Below are 13,034 nucleotides of genomic sequence, written 5' to 3' on the forward strand. Positions count from 1 at the left end.
GTGGCAAAGAGGTCGCGTCCCTGCCCCGCCACTAAACACTGCTATTGTCTGATCGGCAGTGCAAATTTACCCTGCTCTTAGCACACACTCGAACCAAACCCCGAGACAAGACGCACACATACTTAATGACATTAACCAACACCAGACCATTGTCTCTAAACACTCAATTGAGCTGTGAGTCTGACAACGCCTAAATAGTTTCCAGAAAAATAAAGTATCTTGTCAAACAAGTGTGTGAGACGTTTATCATTGCGGACACCCTGCAAATATTTGCGTATTCTCCCTTTCTTAAACTAGAACAACCAATCTCCACACGCTTCTATTAGATTTGAAATGTTTTGCTGTCGTTAACTAAATAAAAGCACCGACTCAGTTTTCAAAATGGCCCCCGGCCTGTGTTGTAATGAGATTAGCAGGTAAGCTAAAGCCAGGTGTTACTTAAAAACATGTCAGGGGAAACTCGACAGATGCCCCATTAGAGGAACTCCACCTTTTTTATCATCTGTCCTTCTACGTCATGTGTTTTCTGGCAAATCATCAGCTGCTAATTGCTTTGGCCTCTATTGATATAAACCTTATTCAGAATTTCATTATTCGGAATAACATTATTCGGAATTCCCATTTGTGTGTTCCACGTAAAAAAGTACATTATACAGGTTTGGAACAACAGAAGGATAATTTAGTTAACTAACAACAGATTCAAAGTCTGTTTTAATAAAACTTTGAAAATATAATTGTGTATAGTTATGTATAGTTATTGTATAATCTTTTATTTTTGCTGATGGGTTTAAATCTCAGATAAAATCTCAGATCTCTCCTTCTCTGTCATGTTTTCCGGCAAACTGATTTTATTTAGCTTCTATTGATATAAAAACTTATTCCGAATTTTCTTGTTCGGAATAACATTATTCAGAATCTCCATTTGTGTGTTCCACATAAAAAAGAACATTATATTATGTCCTGACAGAACCATAAGACAGCAAGGTGGAAAAATATAATTGTGTAGGATAAACACACCCACACACAAAAGAGAGGTGAAAATGCTTACCTTATCTTTATTGTTGATGTCGGACATTGTTCATTTCTTAAAAACTCTCAGTCGGATGCCTCTTTAGAAGAATGCATTTTTTTTTTTCGTCTGTCTCACTCTGTCATGTGTTTTTCTTCAAATCAACAGCCACTAATTGCTTTGGCCTCTATTCATATAAATCCCAAAAACATTTTCAAAGAGAACAGAGCTACAAAATTAGATGAAGGATAATCTGACCTTTGACCCTGAGGCATGGGCACTTGTATGTACTGTTTGGGTCGGCCTTTTGTCTTTGTGTGGTGTCCAGCGGATGAATGCAGGGCTACACTGGGGGTCAGTCAAGGCATCTGCCACCCTTCAAGCACGCTCTCATCCACCCTCCATCTTCCCATCTGTGTTCGCTGCAGTCCTTCTGTCTCCTCAAACACACACTCCTCCTTACTGTCTTTTGATCTGTCTCTCTGCCCATTCAGTTTTATGAGCAAGCTCCTGACACATGTCCTGGCCTTACTTTAAACCTTCGATTTGAATCATAAAAAATAATAATAATAATAATGAAAAAAAAGAAAGAAATGTGCATTTAAATGTGAATTTCTGACATATATTTAACATAGCATTTGAGGTATAATGTTGATTATCACAACTAATCATTTTTCATTGTCCTTATTTTCCTTTAAAAATGTAAAAATCAATGTTACAGTAATATATATATATATATATATATATATATATATATATATATATATATATATATATATATATATATATTATTATTTTTTTTTATTTTTTTTTTGAAGGTTGACTTCCAGTAAGTAAATATAGTAAAAATTGAATACTTATGATGCATTATGGTGCATTGTTTGAGCTGTACAATTATTTGTAAACTTTAGCAGTGAAAGTTGTTTTTAATTATTTACAGTCATTTTAGGGTTTAGGGCACTACACTGGATTGGTGACAAAGTTGTAAAACTGCATTTAACTATGATGCTTTCTTAATATCTATTTGATGAATCCATTATTAGTAAATGATTTGTAAGACTATGAGCTTCCCAGAATCAAGCAAGAATCAAAACTGTATATCTTCGAGCTTGAGCATTACCACAGGCCTCCACAGTCGAAATCCTGTCTGATAGCACCATGCACAGATGTGATGTGTCAAGACTATTTATGAAGAACATTCCCAAAAACTGCGCTGAAAGGTATCTGTCCGTCTGCCAGGCATTTCACTGTATGATTTTATGAAAGAAAACACACACACGCACACATTAGACATAACATTCAAATAAACAGTGATGTCTCAAGAGGCATTCCCGACAGTAGAAGATAGCTCTCCAATGACCAGGAAGAGCCATTTACTTAATGCAGCACTGAGTCCAGGAATGCACTGAGGAACCCGGAATGGTAAACTCTGCATTCCATTTTGCTAAACACCCTCTGTATCTCCTGCATTCCGATCATCATCTACTCTTTCTATGAACCCAGCCATTATTTCATAAATCATAATCAAATAAGAGACGGTCTCTGGTCTGCAGTCGGTCTCCGTTTCTATCCTTTAAAAGTTCACTGATGTCCATTTAGGATTAAGAAACAGATTCTGATCGGTTTCGTGCTCGAAAGTGCCGGAAAACCTCAAATGAGGATCCAAAAGCAAAATACGGTCAGGCTGACATGAAGCCTGTCATATCTAGCAAGGAAATCCCCATTATTTTATCCAAAGTAAACTTATCCCATGTGTGTCTTTCAACACAACTTTTAATTCATGCGGTCCACTATAACGTTTTAGTGAGAAGAAACCTACGAAGCTGGAAACATGTTACAACAAGGTTCTATACATTACGTGAAATAAGAACAATATTTTATATTTAATACTTTTTGATCTTCTTATAAATCTATTTTGATTTACTAATACCTTTTTAGCCTTTAAGTTGTTCATGTACATAATTATATCTAAATATATTAAAAATATATATTTTTACCACAATTATTCAGTTTGGTTAAGATCTAAATTATACTTTATTTTTTACATTTCAAGTTGTTAATGTGAATACTTATATTTTATACATGTTCTAATAATTTTTTTACATTTGAAGTTGTAAATGTGCATATACATGTGTGTTCACACATTCACACACACACACACACACACTATAATAAGTATTGAACACATCACAGTTTTCTCAGTAAATGTATTTCTAAAGGTGCTGTTGACATGAAACTTTCACCACATGTCGGTAACAATCGAAGTAAACAAAACAAATAAGTTTAGAAATTATGTTCTGTTGAAAAAAGTGAAATGACACAGGGAAAAAGTATTGAATGTATGAAGAAAAGGAGGTGCAAAAAGGCATGGAAAGCCAAGACACCAGCTGAAATCTATCAGTGATTAGAAAGCAATCCTGCCCCTTGTCAGTGGAAATTACTATTAGCTGGTTTAGTCCCAACGGATGGCCTATAAACCTATAAAAATAGAGAAAGTTGGTCTCGTGGCCAATGTGTCACACAAGAAACATTTCATAATGGGTAAAAGCAAAGAGCTTTCTCAAGACCCTTGCAACCTTATTTTTGCAAAACATACTGATGGCATTGGTTATAGAAGGATTTCTATACTTCTTAATGTTCTAGTGAGCGATGTTGGGGCCATAATCTGAAAGTAGAAAGAACATTATTATTCCATAAACAGCCACAATCAGGTGCTCCTCGCAAGATTTCTGACAGAGAAGTGAAAAGAATTATCAGAAGAGTTATCTAAGGGGCAAGGACCACTTGTGGAGGGCTTCAGAAAGACCTGGAATTAGCAGGTAAAATTTTTTTAAAGAAAACAATAAGTAATGCACTCATCCGCCGTGGCCTGTATACACGCTCATCATGCAAGGCTCTATTGCTGAAGAAAAAGCACGATGAAGCTTGTTTAAAGTTTGCTGCACAACATTTACACAAGCCTGTGAAATACTGGGAGAATATAGTCGGGTCAGATGAGACCAAAATGAAACTCTTTGGATGCCTTAAAAAAACACCACGGTTGGAGGTCAAATTGCACTGCACATCACCCCAAAACACCATGATGTAGCACTGGAAAAATTCATATAATTGAAGGAAGGATGAATGGTGAAATATAACGAGACATTGTTGATAAAAATCTGCTTCCATCTACCAGGATAATGAATATTATTATAATGTGATTATGTTACTATTATGTTTTTAATATATGTATATTTTATATTCAGCCAGGAAGCATTATAGATTGCGTCATATACATTGTTTAAAAAAAATCAACACATATTATGTATGCACTATATCCCAATCTTAAATAAATATATGCTGTTCAAAATCATGCTACCTAATAAATAAACTAATGTCAATTAACCTAATGTGAAGTGTTGCCAGAAAGAGGATAAATCTTGCAGAATGAGTTCTTGTGTGTTTCCATCTGTTTAGATAGATCTAATAGGACCTGTAATGGGTGATGAGATCCCACCTGACACAGCGCATGCTGTCTCCATCCTCATTCTGAAAGACATTATCATTGTAAGTGTCATTCGCTGAGACAGCTTAAGAGCACATTAGCATCTTTTTCCCGTCCTTGAACAAATATGTGTAGAGTGACACAATACTGTAACTGAGTCTGGACAACATATAGCATTTCAAAGCAATTTCCTAATTGCTTCCAGGCCAAGGCCGATGCCTATATGGAAGCAATCCGTCCCTTCAACCTTCTCATCTGAAGATTGGGAAACATTACAGTGTTAAGAAAACTTGACCTGAGGAGGGCTAATTCATTGGAAAACAGCCTGTTGCTCATACACTCAGATCCACGCTGGAGATGTATTTCCTTAAATCTCTGTGGTCCACGTTTCAACACTATTCAAACACTGAGAGGTGACTGTGAGAGGCATTACTCTACGACATATTAGCCCCATTACACAAGCCTGATTATTGGAGCAGAAACGTATGCAAGGATAAAAACTCTGCTAATAAACCATGGTGAAAACGAGCCACAGAAATCCCATGGGGTTTTTTAAACCGTCTGAGAGCTAATAAAAATGTGAAACAGATCAGGTGAAGAGCTGGATTATCTCAGGAGAGGATCTGTCAGTAGAATGGAAACAAAAGATGGACACATGAAAAGAAGCTGCTGAGTGAAAAAAGAATAGAAATGTTAGACTTCACACAGCACTGAAACGTTTTAACTCTGTATGACAACTTAAATGGAGGGGAAAAGCTAAATCATCTGCACAGGCCCAAAAGAATGGCACTTGTGTGTTCCCTAATTCAAATTGTTTAATCTAATTTATAAAGCATTAGGCTTTTATGCAAGACACTGATATCATGTTTAATTTATGTCGTTGAAAACTAAGAGTGACGTATCATTCAAAATGATGGAAACCAAAATGCAGTGTACAGGAAAACAACAAGCATATAGGATTTTTTTTTTTAAAAAGTCGAAATATGGTTTTCAACAGCTCCTACAGTGGCTTCTATGAGGTCATCATCTCCTGTTTCCCGGGACAATTATTTAACCTCACTAATAAAATTACTTTATCTTTTAAAAAGTTTGAGAGATTGATATTATACGATGTGGAATTAAAGACTCCTACTGTAGTATATGCCATACAGTGTGCTTTTTACCAAAAACTGCATGTGGGAGAAAATAAGAATCATTATTTGTATATGTACATAAAATATTGAGAAATGTTTACATTAACAATTATAACCAAGTCTGATTGTTTTGCTGGCCAGCATGACATTTCATTGATATACTTAACAATTTTAATGATTTAAAAATAAAAAGTATCTGGGGAGTCAGTTGCACCACACAATTCTTGTGAATTAAAAAAAAAAATAATATATATATATATATATATATATATATATATATATATATATATATATATATATATATATATATATATATATATTGAAAATTACATAAAAATAACAAATAAAACACTGGACACTTAGTAAAATGCTATTGATATATAATTCAAACATTACAGAGGTTTTAAAATCAAAAAAATTAAATGGATCTTAGGAGTCAGTGGCACCACACAAAGTGCATTTATTTTCTTTCTTTTTTTTATTAGTACAGTAATAGTGTGGATTATTATCCATTGATATACTGTATATATATATTTATATATATTTGGGAAAAACCTTAAACTCTAACTGAATGCACCTCAGAAAGTAGATTCTATGCAATTATGAGGTAGAGATTGATAATGGTATTTCCACCCTCGGCAATAATGAATACATTTTAAATTAAATTTGTTTTATCAGCGTAAGAAATACACGATTATCATGAAACTCTGTACATCACAAATAATAAAATTATTATAGAATAGAAATTATAGCGATTTGAGTGCATTTATAAATGTACATTAACAAAGAAATGTGGTTTTACATTTCTTCACACGTTGCACTTCAGGTTTTACTTTACAAATATTTACAGCTCATAAAATGAACAACAGTGCATTCAAAGCTAATGTGCATTTAAATATAATCTCGCATTCGAGTCTCTTTTTTTTCCTTGTCAGTCGATAGGAAAAACGCTTCTTCCAGACTACTTGGATAGTTGCGGAAGTGCATTTTGTAAAGATGCAAACGTTGATGGATTTCCATTTTTTGTCTTCTCAGAAAGTACAAAACGACATTTTGTGGATTTTTTGTGGAATGGTCGATCGCTTCTAAAACATTTACTCGAGAACGTTACCCGATGCTCCTCAAAAAAAAACATCAGTCAGTCAGTCTCTCTCTTTCTGTCTGTAGGGATGAAGCAGAATCGCTTTACGTCTTATTTATTTTGGGTACATTCACCTTTGCTCCCAAAAGCTGAAAATGCCTAAAATTACGCACTGATGGTCGTAAAAAGCGTTTCCAGGGCACTGCGTTTTGCTCATTCATCATTATCCATATACCACACGGTATCTTATCCATATAACTAACAGATGAATTTGAACAGGTGCCCGTCTCCACATTCTTCTGAGTCCACAGAGATAATGGTGTAACACAATCCTCAGTGAATCCTGTCCAGACGGATACGCACGAAATCTGGCGTTTTTCTACCTGCCTCGTCCGAGAGACTACTCGTTAAAGAAATATTTAGGGTTTTTTTGGACACGTGATTACAAAAAGAAACCCAGCATGTGTAAAGAAAAATGACGACGAACCTCCTAAAACACAATTTTGTTTCAAGCCTAGAGAAACTGTACATGCGCTCTTGGCACAACTGTGAACAGTGGCCGGTGGAGATCGTTTAAATCGTCAGAAATGTCTGTGATGAAGAATCCCTTTTGCATAGGTGATAATGCGCAGTTTGGGCGGCTCAAGCGCGTCTTTACGCATCGGTCAAGTTTTTTTATGCCTTGGTGCCAAACCCTCGTGTCTGATTCGCTACCTACAGCCACACTGTTCTACCACCATGTCCTCGTATTGTTTGTACACGACGTTGTTGCCGGAGTCTATGTAAAGTATACTGATGGGGCTGAGTTTTGTTGGGACGCAACAGCTCGGCGGCGTGCTGTTGGGGTCCATGGAGTTCATGAGCGTCTGAATGATGGCGTGGTTGGTCGGCTCCAGGTGCGACCTTAACGGGAAGTCGCACACGCCCTCGCAGTGGTAGGCTTCGTAGTCCAGTGGAGCAATGATCCAGTCGTCCCATCCCAGCTCTTTGAAATTGACATGCAGCGCCTTTTTGCTGCATCTCGATTTGGATTTTTTGCCATGCCGTTTCCCATGGCGATTATTGAGCGCAGTTCTCCGTCTGCGCCGCGCTTTGAACTGCAGCGCGCTCTCCTCCTCCTCCTCGTCTCCGCGAGACTTGATCTTCTCTTTCATCTCATTAAACAAGTTTTCTCTTTTCCTAGACTTCGCGTAGACCACCAATATGGCCTTTTCTTGCTGCGTTCGGTCGTGCCGGTGGAAACCCAGTTGCTTTAGGTCAATTTCTGTGTCAGATTTGCCATGCGTAACCTTGAGCTGGAGACAAAGCTGATTCCCTTGATGCCTGCTTTTAAAAATTCCCCAAACGTCCAGAACCTCCCATTCTGCTCTTCGGGAATCCTGAAGATCAAGGGATCTGGAAACCAACGGCCTCTCTGATCGACACGAGAGTAGATGAAGAGTGTAGACGTCTGATGGAGACGGCTGGCCATCCCCGGGTGGTTTGCGAAATATCCTTAATTCAGCACCGACCAGCTCCTCTTTGTCTGACAGAGTTGAGACATCAAACAGATACGTTTGTCTTTGCAAAGGAAAGAGCGTGAGATCGTCTGCAAGATAAAGAGAAATAATTGCAGTCAGATTCACTTAGAGTGCCTCACATTCTCATAAAGGGCCCAGGTAAAACCTAAACCCTTATTTTAGACTCTCTTTTAGTCTTTAAGATGGAAAATACACACACAATTAGGTATAAAAGAGTAGATAGGTTGAAAAAACAACAACGAGAAATAAACATGGTGAAGATGCAGCAGCATCTTTTGAGAAATATTTTCCTGTTTTTCTTTTTCTAAAATGAATCATCGCATGCACAACATTTAAAAAATATGTAATAATATATGGATGCAGATTGTATAGACTAAATAAAAATGAAAAGAATATACACAGTCACACTTTTGGCTCACATTCTCAAGAGATCAGGCTTTATTTTAGTCTTTAAAAGATTAAAAGTGGGAAAGACAGACTCAAAAGAATATCCCTCTAAAATTAGACAAGAAGCTGGAACAGTTGCAACCCACAAATTAACAAGATAATTGTTGACATTTTCAGAGAAATCATTTTTTCTTGGTCAGTGCAGCAAAAATGTATCATTTCTCTAAGTCTACACTCTTAAAAATAAAAGTTATTCAACATTCTACACCTGTTCAGTAAAGAACCCTCTATTCATCAAGAAACATTTTTGATGGCTATATTTTGGGAGGGGATTAAAAATTGTTTGGTCCTGAAGATTATAATTGCTTTTATGGGTCTATAAAAGCACTGGTAGGCTATATCATTTTCTAAAGCACTAGAATAATAATAATAAAAAAGAATAAATAAAAAAAGAAAGATAGCTTACTTTTAGAACGTAAAAATGATCTCATGTGGATCTAAAGCATTTTTTGGTTCTATTGGGAACATTTACGCAACGTTGGTGCTATAGTACTATAGTCCTTCATGCGTTTTTGTAATTTAACACTTTGCAAAATAATTTGTCTTAAGTATGTATACAGGTGACGACGCAAATAAGAGAGATCTGGTAACCATAGCGAGGAAGAGAGAGAGAGAAAGAGGGAGAGTGGGGGGGAAAGAGTGCGCCAGACACAAAGCGACATACTGTACGTGTTGAACAATGCACAATTAATGCATTCTTTCCCCTTCAGGAATCCAGAGGCCTAGTCGCACTTTATCACCGCCTTTTATCTCTCTGACAGACCAAACGAGAAGCATTTATCAGAATTCATGTGAGCTTGTGTATGTAAGAATTTCAGCTGAACTATTAGACTATTATCGTTCCAACTACGCCTGGGGCACAGATACCATTTACCCTGAACAAAATCCCAGATAAATACGTGCATAATTTTGAATAACACCAGGCTAATTTTAATATGGCTGTTCGAGAGCCTATTGCTTTTTAATGCTTAAATACAAAATAACTGCACTGCTCTTAAAACGAAATCGAATCATTAAAAAAACGGCACTGAATTTGTAGTTTTAATTCATATTTACTAAAAACAAAACGAAAATGAATATTATTTTGACTTTCTTCGTCCATGCGTGAACATAACTGTCAAATAATTCAAATTAAATGTTTGTTTTCGTTCCTGTGCACGTATGGTTCACATTAGAGTTTTTATAAGACCTCGAACAAATCGAATACAAGGTCACCAAATAATTAACAGTTCTGAATTCCCTCCCACCACATTAAAATGCACCCCGCTTATATTTCATCCCTTCCGCCAAAAACAACATCCCCGTTCAAAAGTGATTATCCTACATATAAAATAAAACTCCAAGCAGCAAGAGTTGGACGAGTTTACGCGACGGCCTAAACAAGATCACCGAGACAAGGCAAGGCCACTAACAGAAATTCATAAATCACTCCAGCCACACAGTCGCTCGCTTTTAATCAATCAACATTCTTCTCCAATAATTCGATTCTGTAAGACGAGAGAGAGAGAGAGAGAGAGAGAGAGAGAGAGAGAGAGAGAGAGAGAGAGACTTAGTGTGGCTACCGGGGCACCATCTGCGTTTTAATGAGTTACTTACAAGTGCCAAAAGTAATTTTCATACATTCCGTTTGTTCTTGTCTGATCCTGCAACCATAACGATCTAAATTTTGTGGAAATGTCTTATCTGTTTTGGAGGAAATTCCTTCCTGTTACACAAAAAGATTACTGCCTTATCATAATTGAACGGCGCTTGAGTGGAAATGATTCTTGATGACATTCAGCAGCGAATGACGCGCGTGGTTCCTATAGCCAAGACACTGTAGTGCAGCCTGGCAACTGGAACGGTTTGATCTTTGCGTTAAGTGTTGATGGTAAATGTTACAGACCGATTGCTACAGCATTTTGAGACGCTTATAAAACGTTTTGATCTGCAACTCCGCGTAATGCACTAAACTCTCCACAATTTGAAGGTTATAAGGCCAGCAAAATGCCTAAAAAGCAACAGTTGTCCAAACCTAAACACACGTAAGGTCCTGTCCAGGTTTTGCTCTTCTCTTTTGGTGATGTTCCTCTGGCTGAACTAGTTCATTACGGGAGAATAGACTGTGTTTGATATGTTATGACATGGACACTCAATTAGATCACCCAGTTCAAATACTCCAATCAGCGGTTTGATGCAAAGCAACCCTCAGAGGGTCCAGTGAAGGGTCACAGCCAATGACACATCAAATCAAAATCAGTGAGGAAAGTAAAGCTTTTTTCATCATATCGGTTGGCGCTTCTGTTCTTTCTGCGAACCCGTTTGTCTGCAGAGGAAAAGTGCACTGTTTGCGCCGCCTTCCTCTTTTCGTTGCATGTTTTTGCGTTCGTCCCCCCACACATTGTTCACGCAATTATTTGTTGCAAAGAAATCCAATTTCACTGCAATTTATGCGCATAGCATTGTTAAATACAAAATGCAACTAAAAACTATTCTCTAAAAAAAAAAAAAACGAAATAAAAGTCTTAAACGTTTGAACGCAAAATACTGTATTTGTATTGTACAAATAATGTAATTCCTATCGGAAAAATAAGAGCAAATTTATTATTATTTTTTCCTGCATAAGGTTCGAGAGAACAGTCCGTGCTTGCACGCGGGGAAGTTAAGGGAAAGATTTATTGCCTTCATTTAGAAAACGCACCAATTAGTGTTTTATTGGCATGTTACCTTGAGGTCAATGTAAAACTAATATAACTTTATACTGGCTGAGCATTAAATTGTGGCCCAAGCAGGACCCTTAGCACATGAACAAACCCTCGAAAATGATTCATCCGATTTAAGTTATTTTCCCTCTAAGAACAATCTAGGTCTATTTATGGTTTTAGAGCGAAAAAATAAATTAAAAAAAGTATTTTCTTTTTAACCAACAGAAAATTGTTGCTCAAGTCTGAGTTAAAGTATATAGCCTACATATATTTTTCTTTCCTGTTTTACATTATCACAGTAAAGATTTCAAAGTAAAAGAACGGTTCATTACTAAATATTGAAAATGCATAGGCATAGTGCATAATTCAGACGGATAATGCATGTAAGAAGACAAAACAAACCTTTTCCCCTGTCTACAAAACTCGTTATGGTGTTTGCAGACTTTGAAGAGCGGAAAAAACTTGCATTGAGCCCCAGTTTTTCAGCGGCGGAGTAAGTCCTGTATATAGAGATCATGTAATCGTGAGGCACAACCGGGTCCTTTAAATCATCCCGACGACCAGCTCCCGGAGAGGATGCGAAAATCTCTTTAAGAAATTTGGGTGACCTTTGCCCGTCATATGCGCTCCTGGCACCCTTGCTCCTTTTCTGCGACATAAGCGCAGCTGACTGGCAGCACGGTAAACTCCAAAGGAAAATGAAGAGCGTGTAAAAGGCGACTGCTCGCAAGGCATCCATGGTGTTACTGTCCACAAAAATGTGAAGACGAGCCGTGTCTCCCAGTGAACCCGATTTTTTTGGTTTGTTTCACGAGCGCGGACTGCGCGAGATCTGTGTTGCGTGTCTCAAGTGAAGTGCGCTGTAGCTCAAGAGCGCCAGACTGCAGACACTCTCGCTCACGAGACACGCCCACTCACAGACGCTCCTGGATTTATTGGAGAACTTCTCCAGACTCTCTATACTCCTCCTAAGTTGTGTTTTTTACGTCATTATAACATATGTTATATACAATTTATTTAAAAACATCACTAGTAGTAGTAGTAATCGATTTATTATTATTGTTATTATTGATAATGATGCTAATAGCATGCATAATAACAATAGCATAGTATAAAGAACAAATATTGTGTGCTTTCTTGCTTAATCGTTATATTAAAATAATTGTAGAATATAGTATAATAAAACAATATTTTATAAATATTATTATTCTATATAAATGTAATAATAAGCAGCCTATACAAAAAATATATTTATAGAGGTATAATACATTTAGCATATACTCGCTTTCGATAGATAGATCATAAAATATATATTAGAGAGAGAGAGAGAGAGAGAGAGAGAGAGAGAGAGAGAGAGAGAGAGAGAGAGAGAGAGAGAATGAAAGTCTTAAAGATAAAGCTGGGCTTAAAACAATGATTTTAACAAATAAATTATATAAAAGTTTAATATTTAAAAAAAAAAGTCCATATTTTTCCAACGAACTGCTCAGTCTCAAGAGTCTGACCTAAAATAAAATAAGTCCCTGGGGGAGTCTTGTCTCGGTCTCTGCACCAGGCAACACAACAGGACACCAGGCCTTCCAAGTAGACTAACATGTTGACAGAGGTTAACAGGTCGACAAAAATATTCACAGATCTATTGCACTGGCTACAAGCACCTCACTGCAGGGCACATC

General features: G+C 36.9%; 1 protein-coding gene across 1 annotated transcript; it reads right to left on the bottom strand.

Moving 5' to 3' along the window:
- Nucleotides 1–5,983: 5,983 nt before the first annotated feature.
- gdf6a (growth differentiation factor 6a) lies at nucleotides 5,984–12,238 on the bottom strand. The gene is made up of 2 exons (XM_052578953.1): nucleotides 11,761–12,238; nucleotides 5,984–8,295 (listed from the first exon to the last, which is right to left on the bottom strand). Exons 1-2 carry the CDS (start codon nucleotides 12,095–12,097, stop codon nucleotides 7,418–7,420), a joined length of 1,215 nt encoding a protein of 404 aa, XP_052434913.1. The 5' UTR covers nucleotides 12,098–12,238; the 3' UTR covers nucleotides 5,984–7,417.
- Nucleotides 12,239–13,034: the final 796 nt, after the last annotated feature.

This window comes from Carassius gibelio, chromosome B16 (assembly GCF_023724105.1).
Source record: "Carassius gibelio isolate Cgi1373 ecotype wild population from Czech Republic chromosome B16, carGib1.2-hapl.c, whole genome shotgun sequence".
Lineage (NCBI taxonomy): Eukaryota > Metazoa > Chordata > Actinopteri > Cypriniformes > Cyprinidae > Carassius > Carassius gibelio.

Bases quoted from the DNA above. Each gene is read 5' to 3' on its own strand.
- gdf6a (XM_052578953.1), bottom strand. From the start codon at position 12,097: ATGGATGCCTTGCGAGCAGTCGCCTTTTACACGCTCTTCATTTTCCTT. The intron at 8,296-11,760 runs GTTTGTTTTGTC...TTTATCTTGCAG, and splicing joins TTTTGTAGACAGGGGAAAAG to ACGATCTCACGCTCTTTCCT.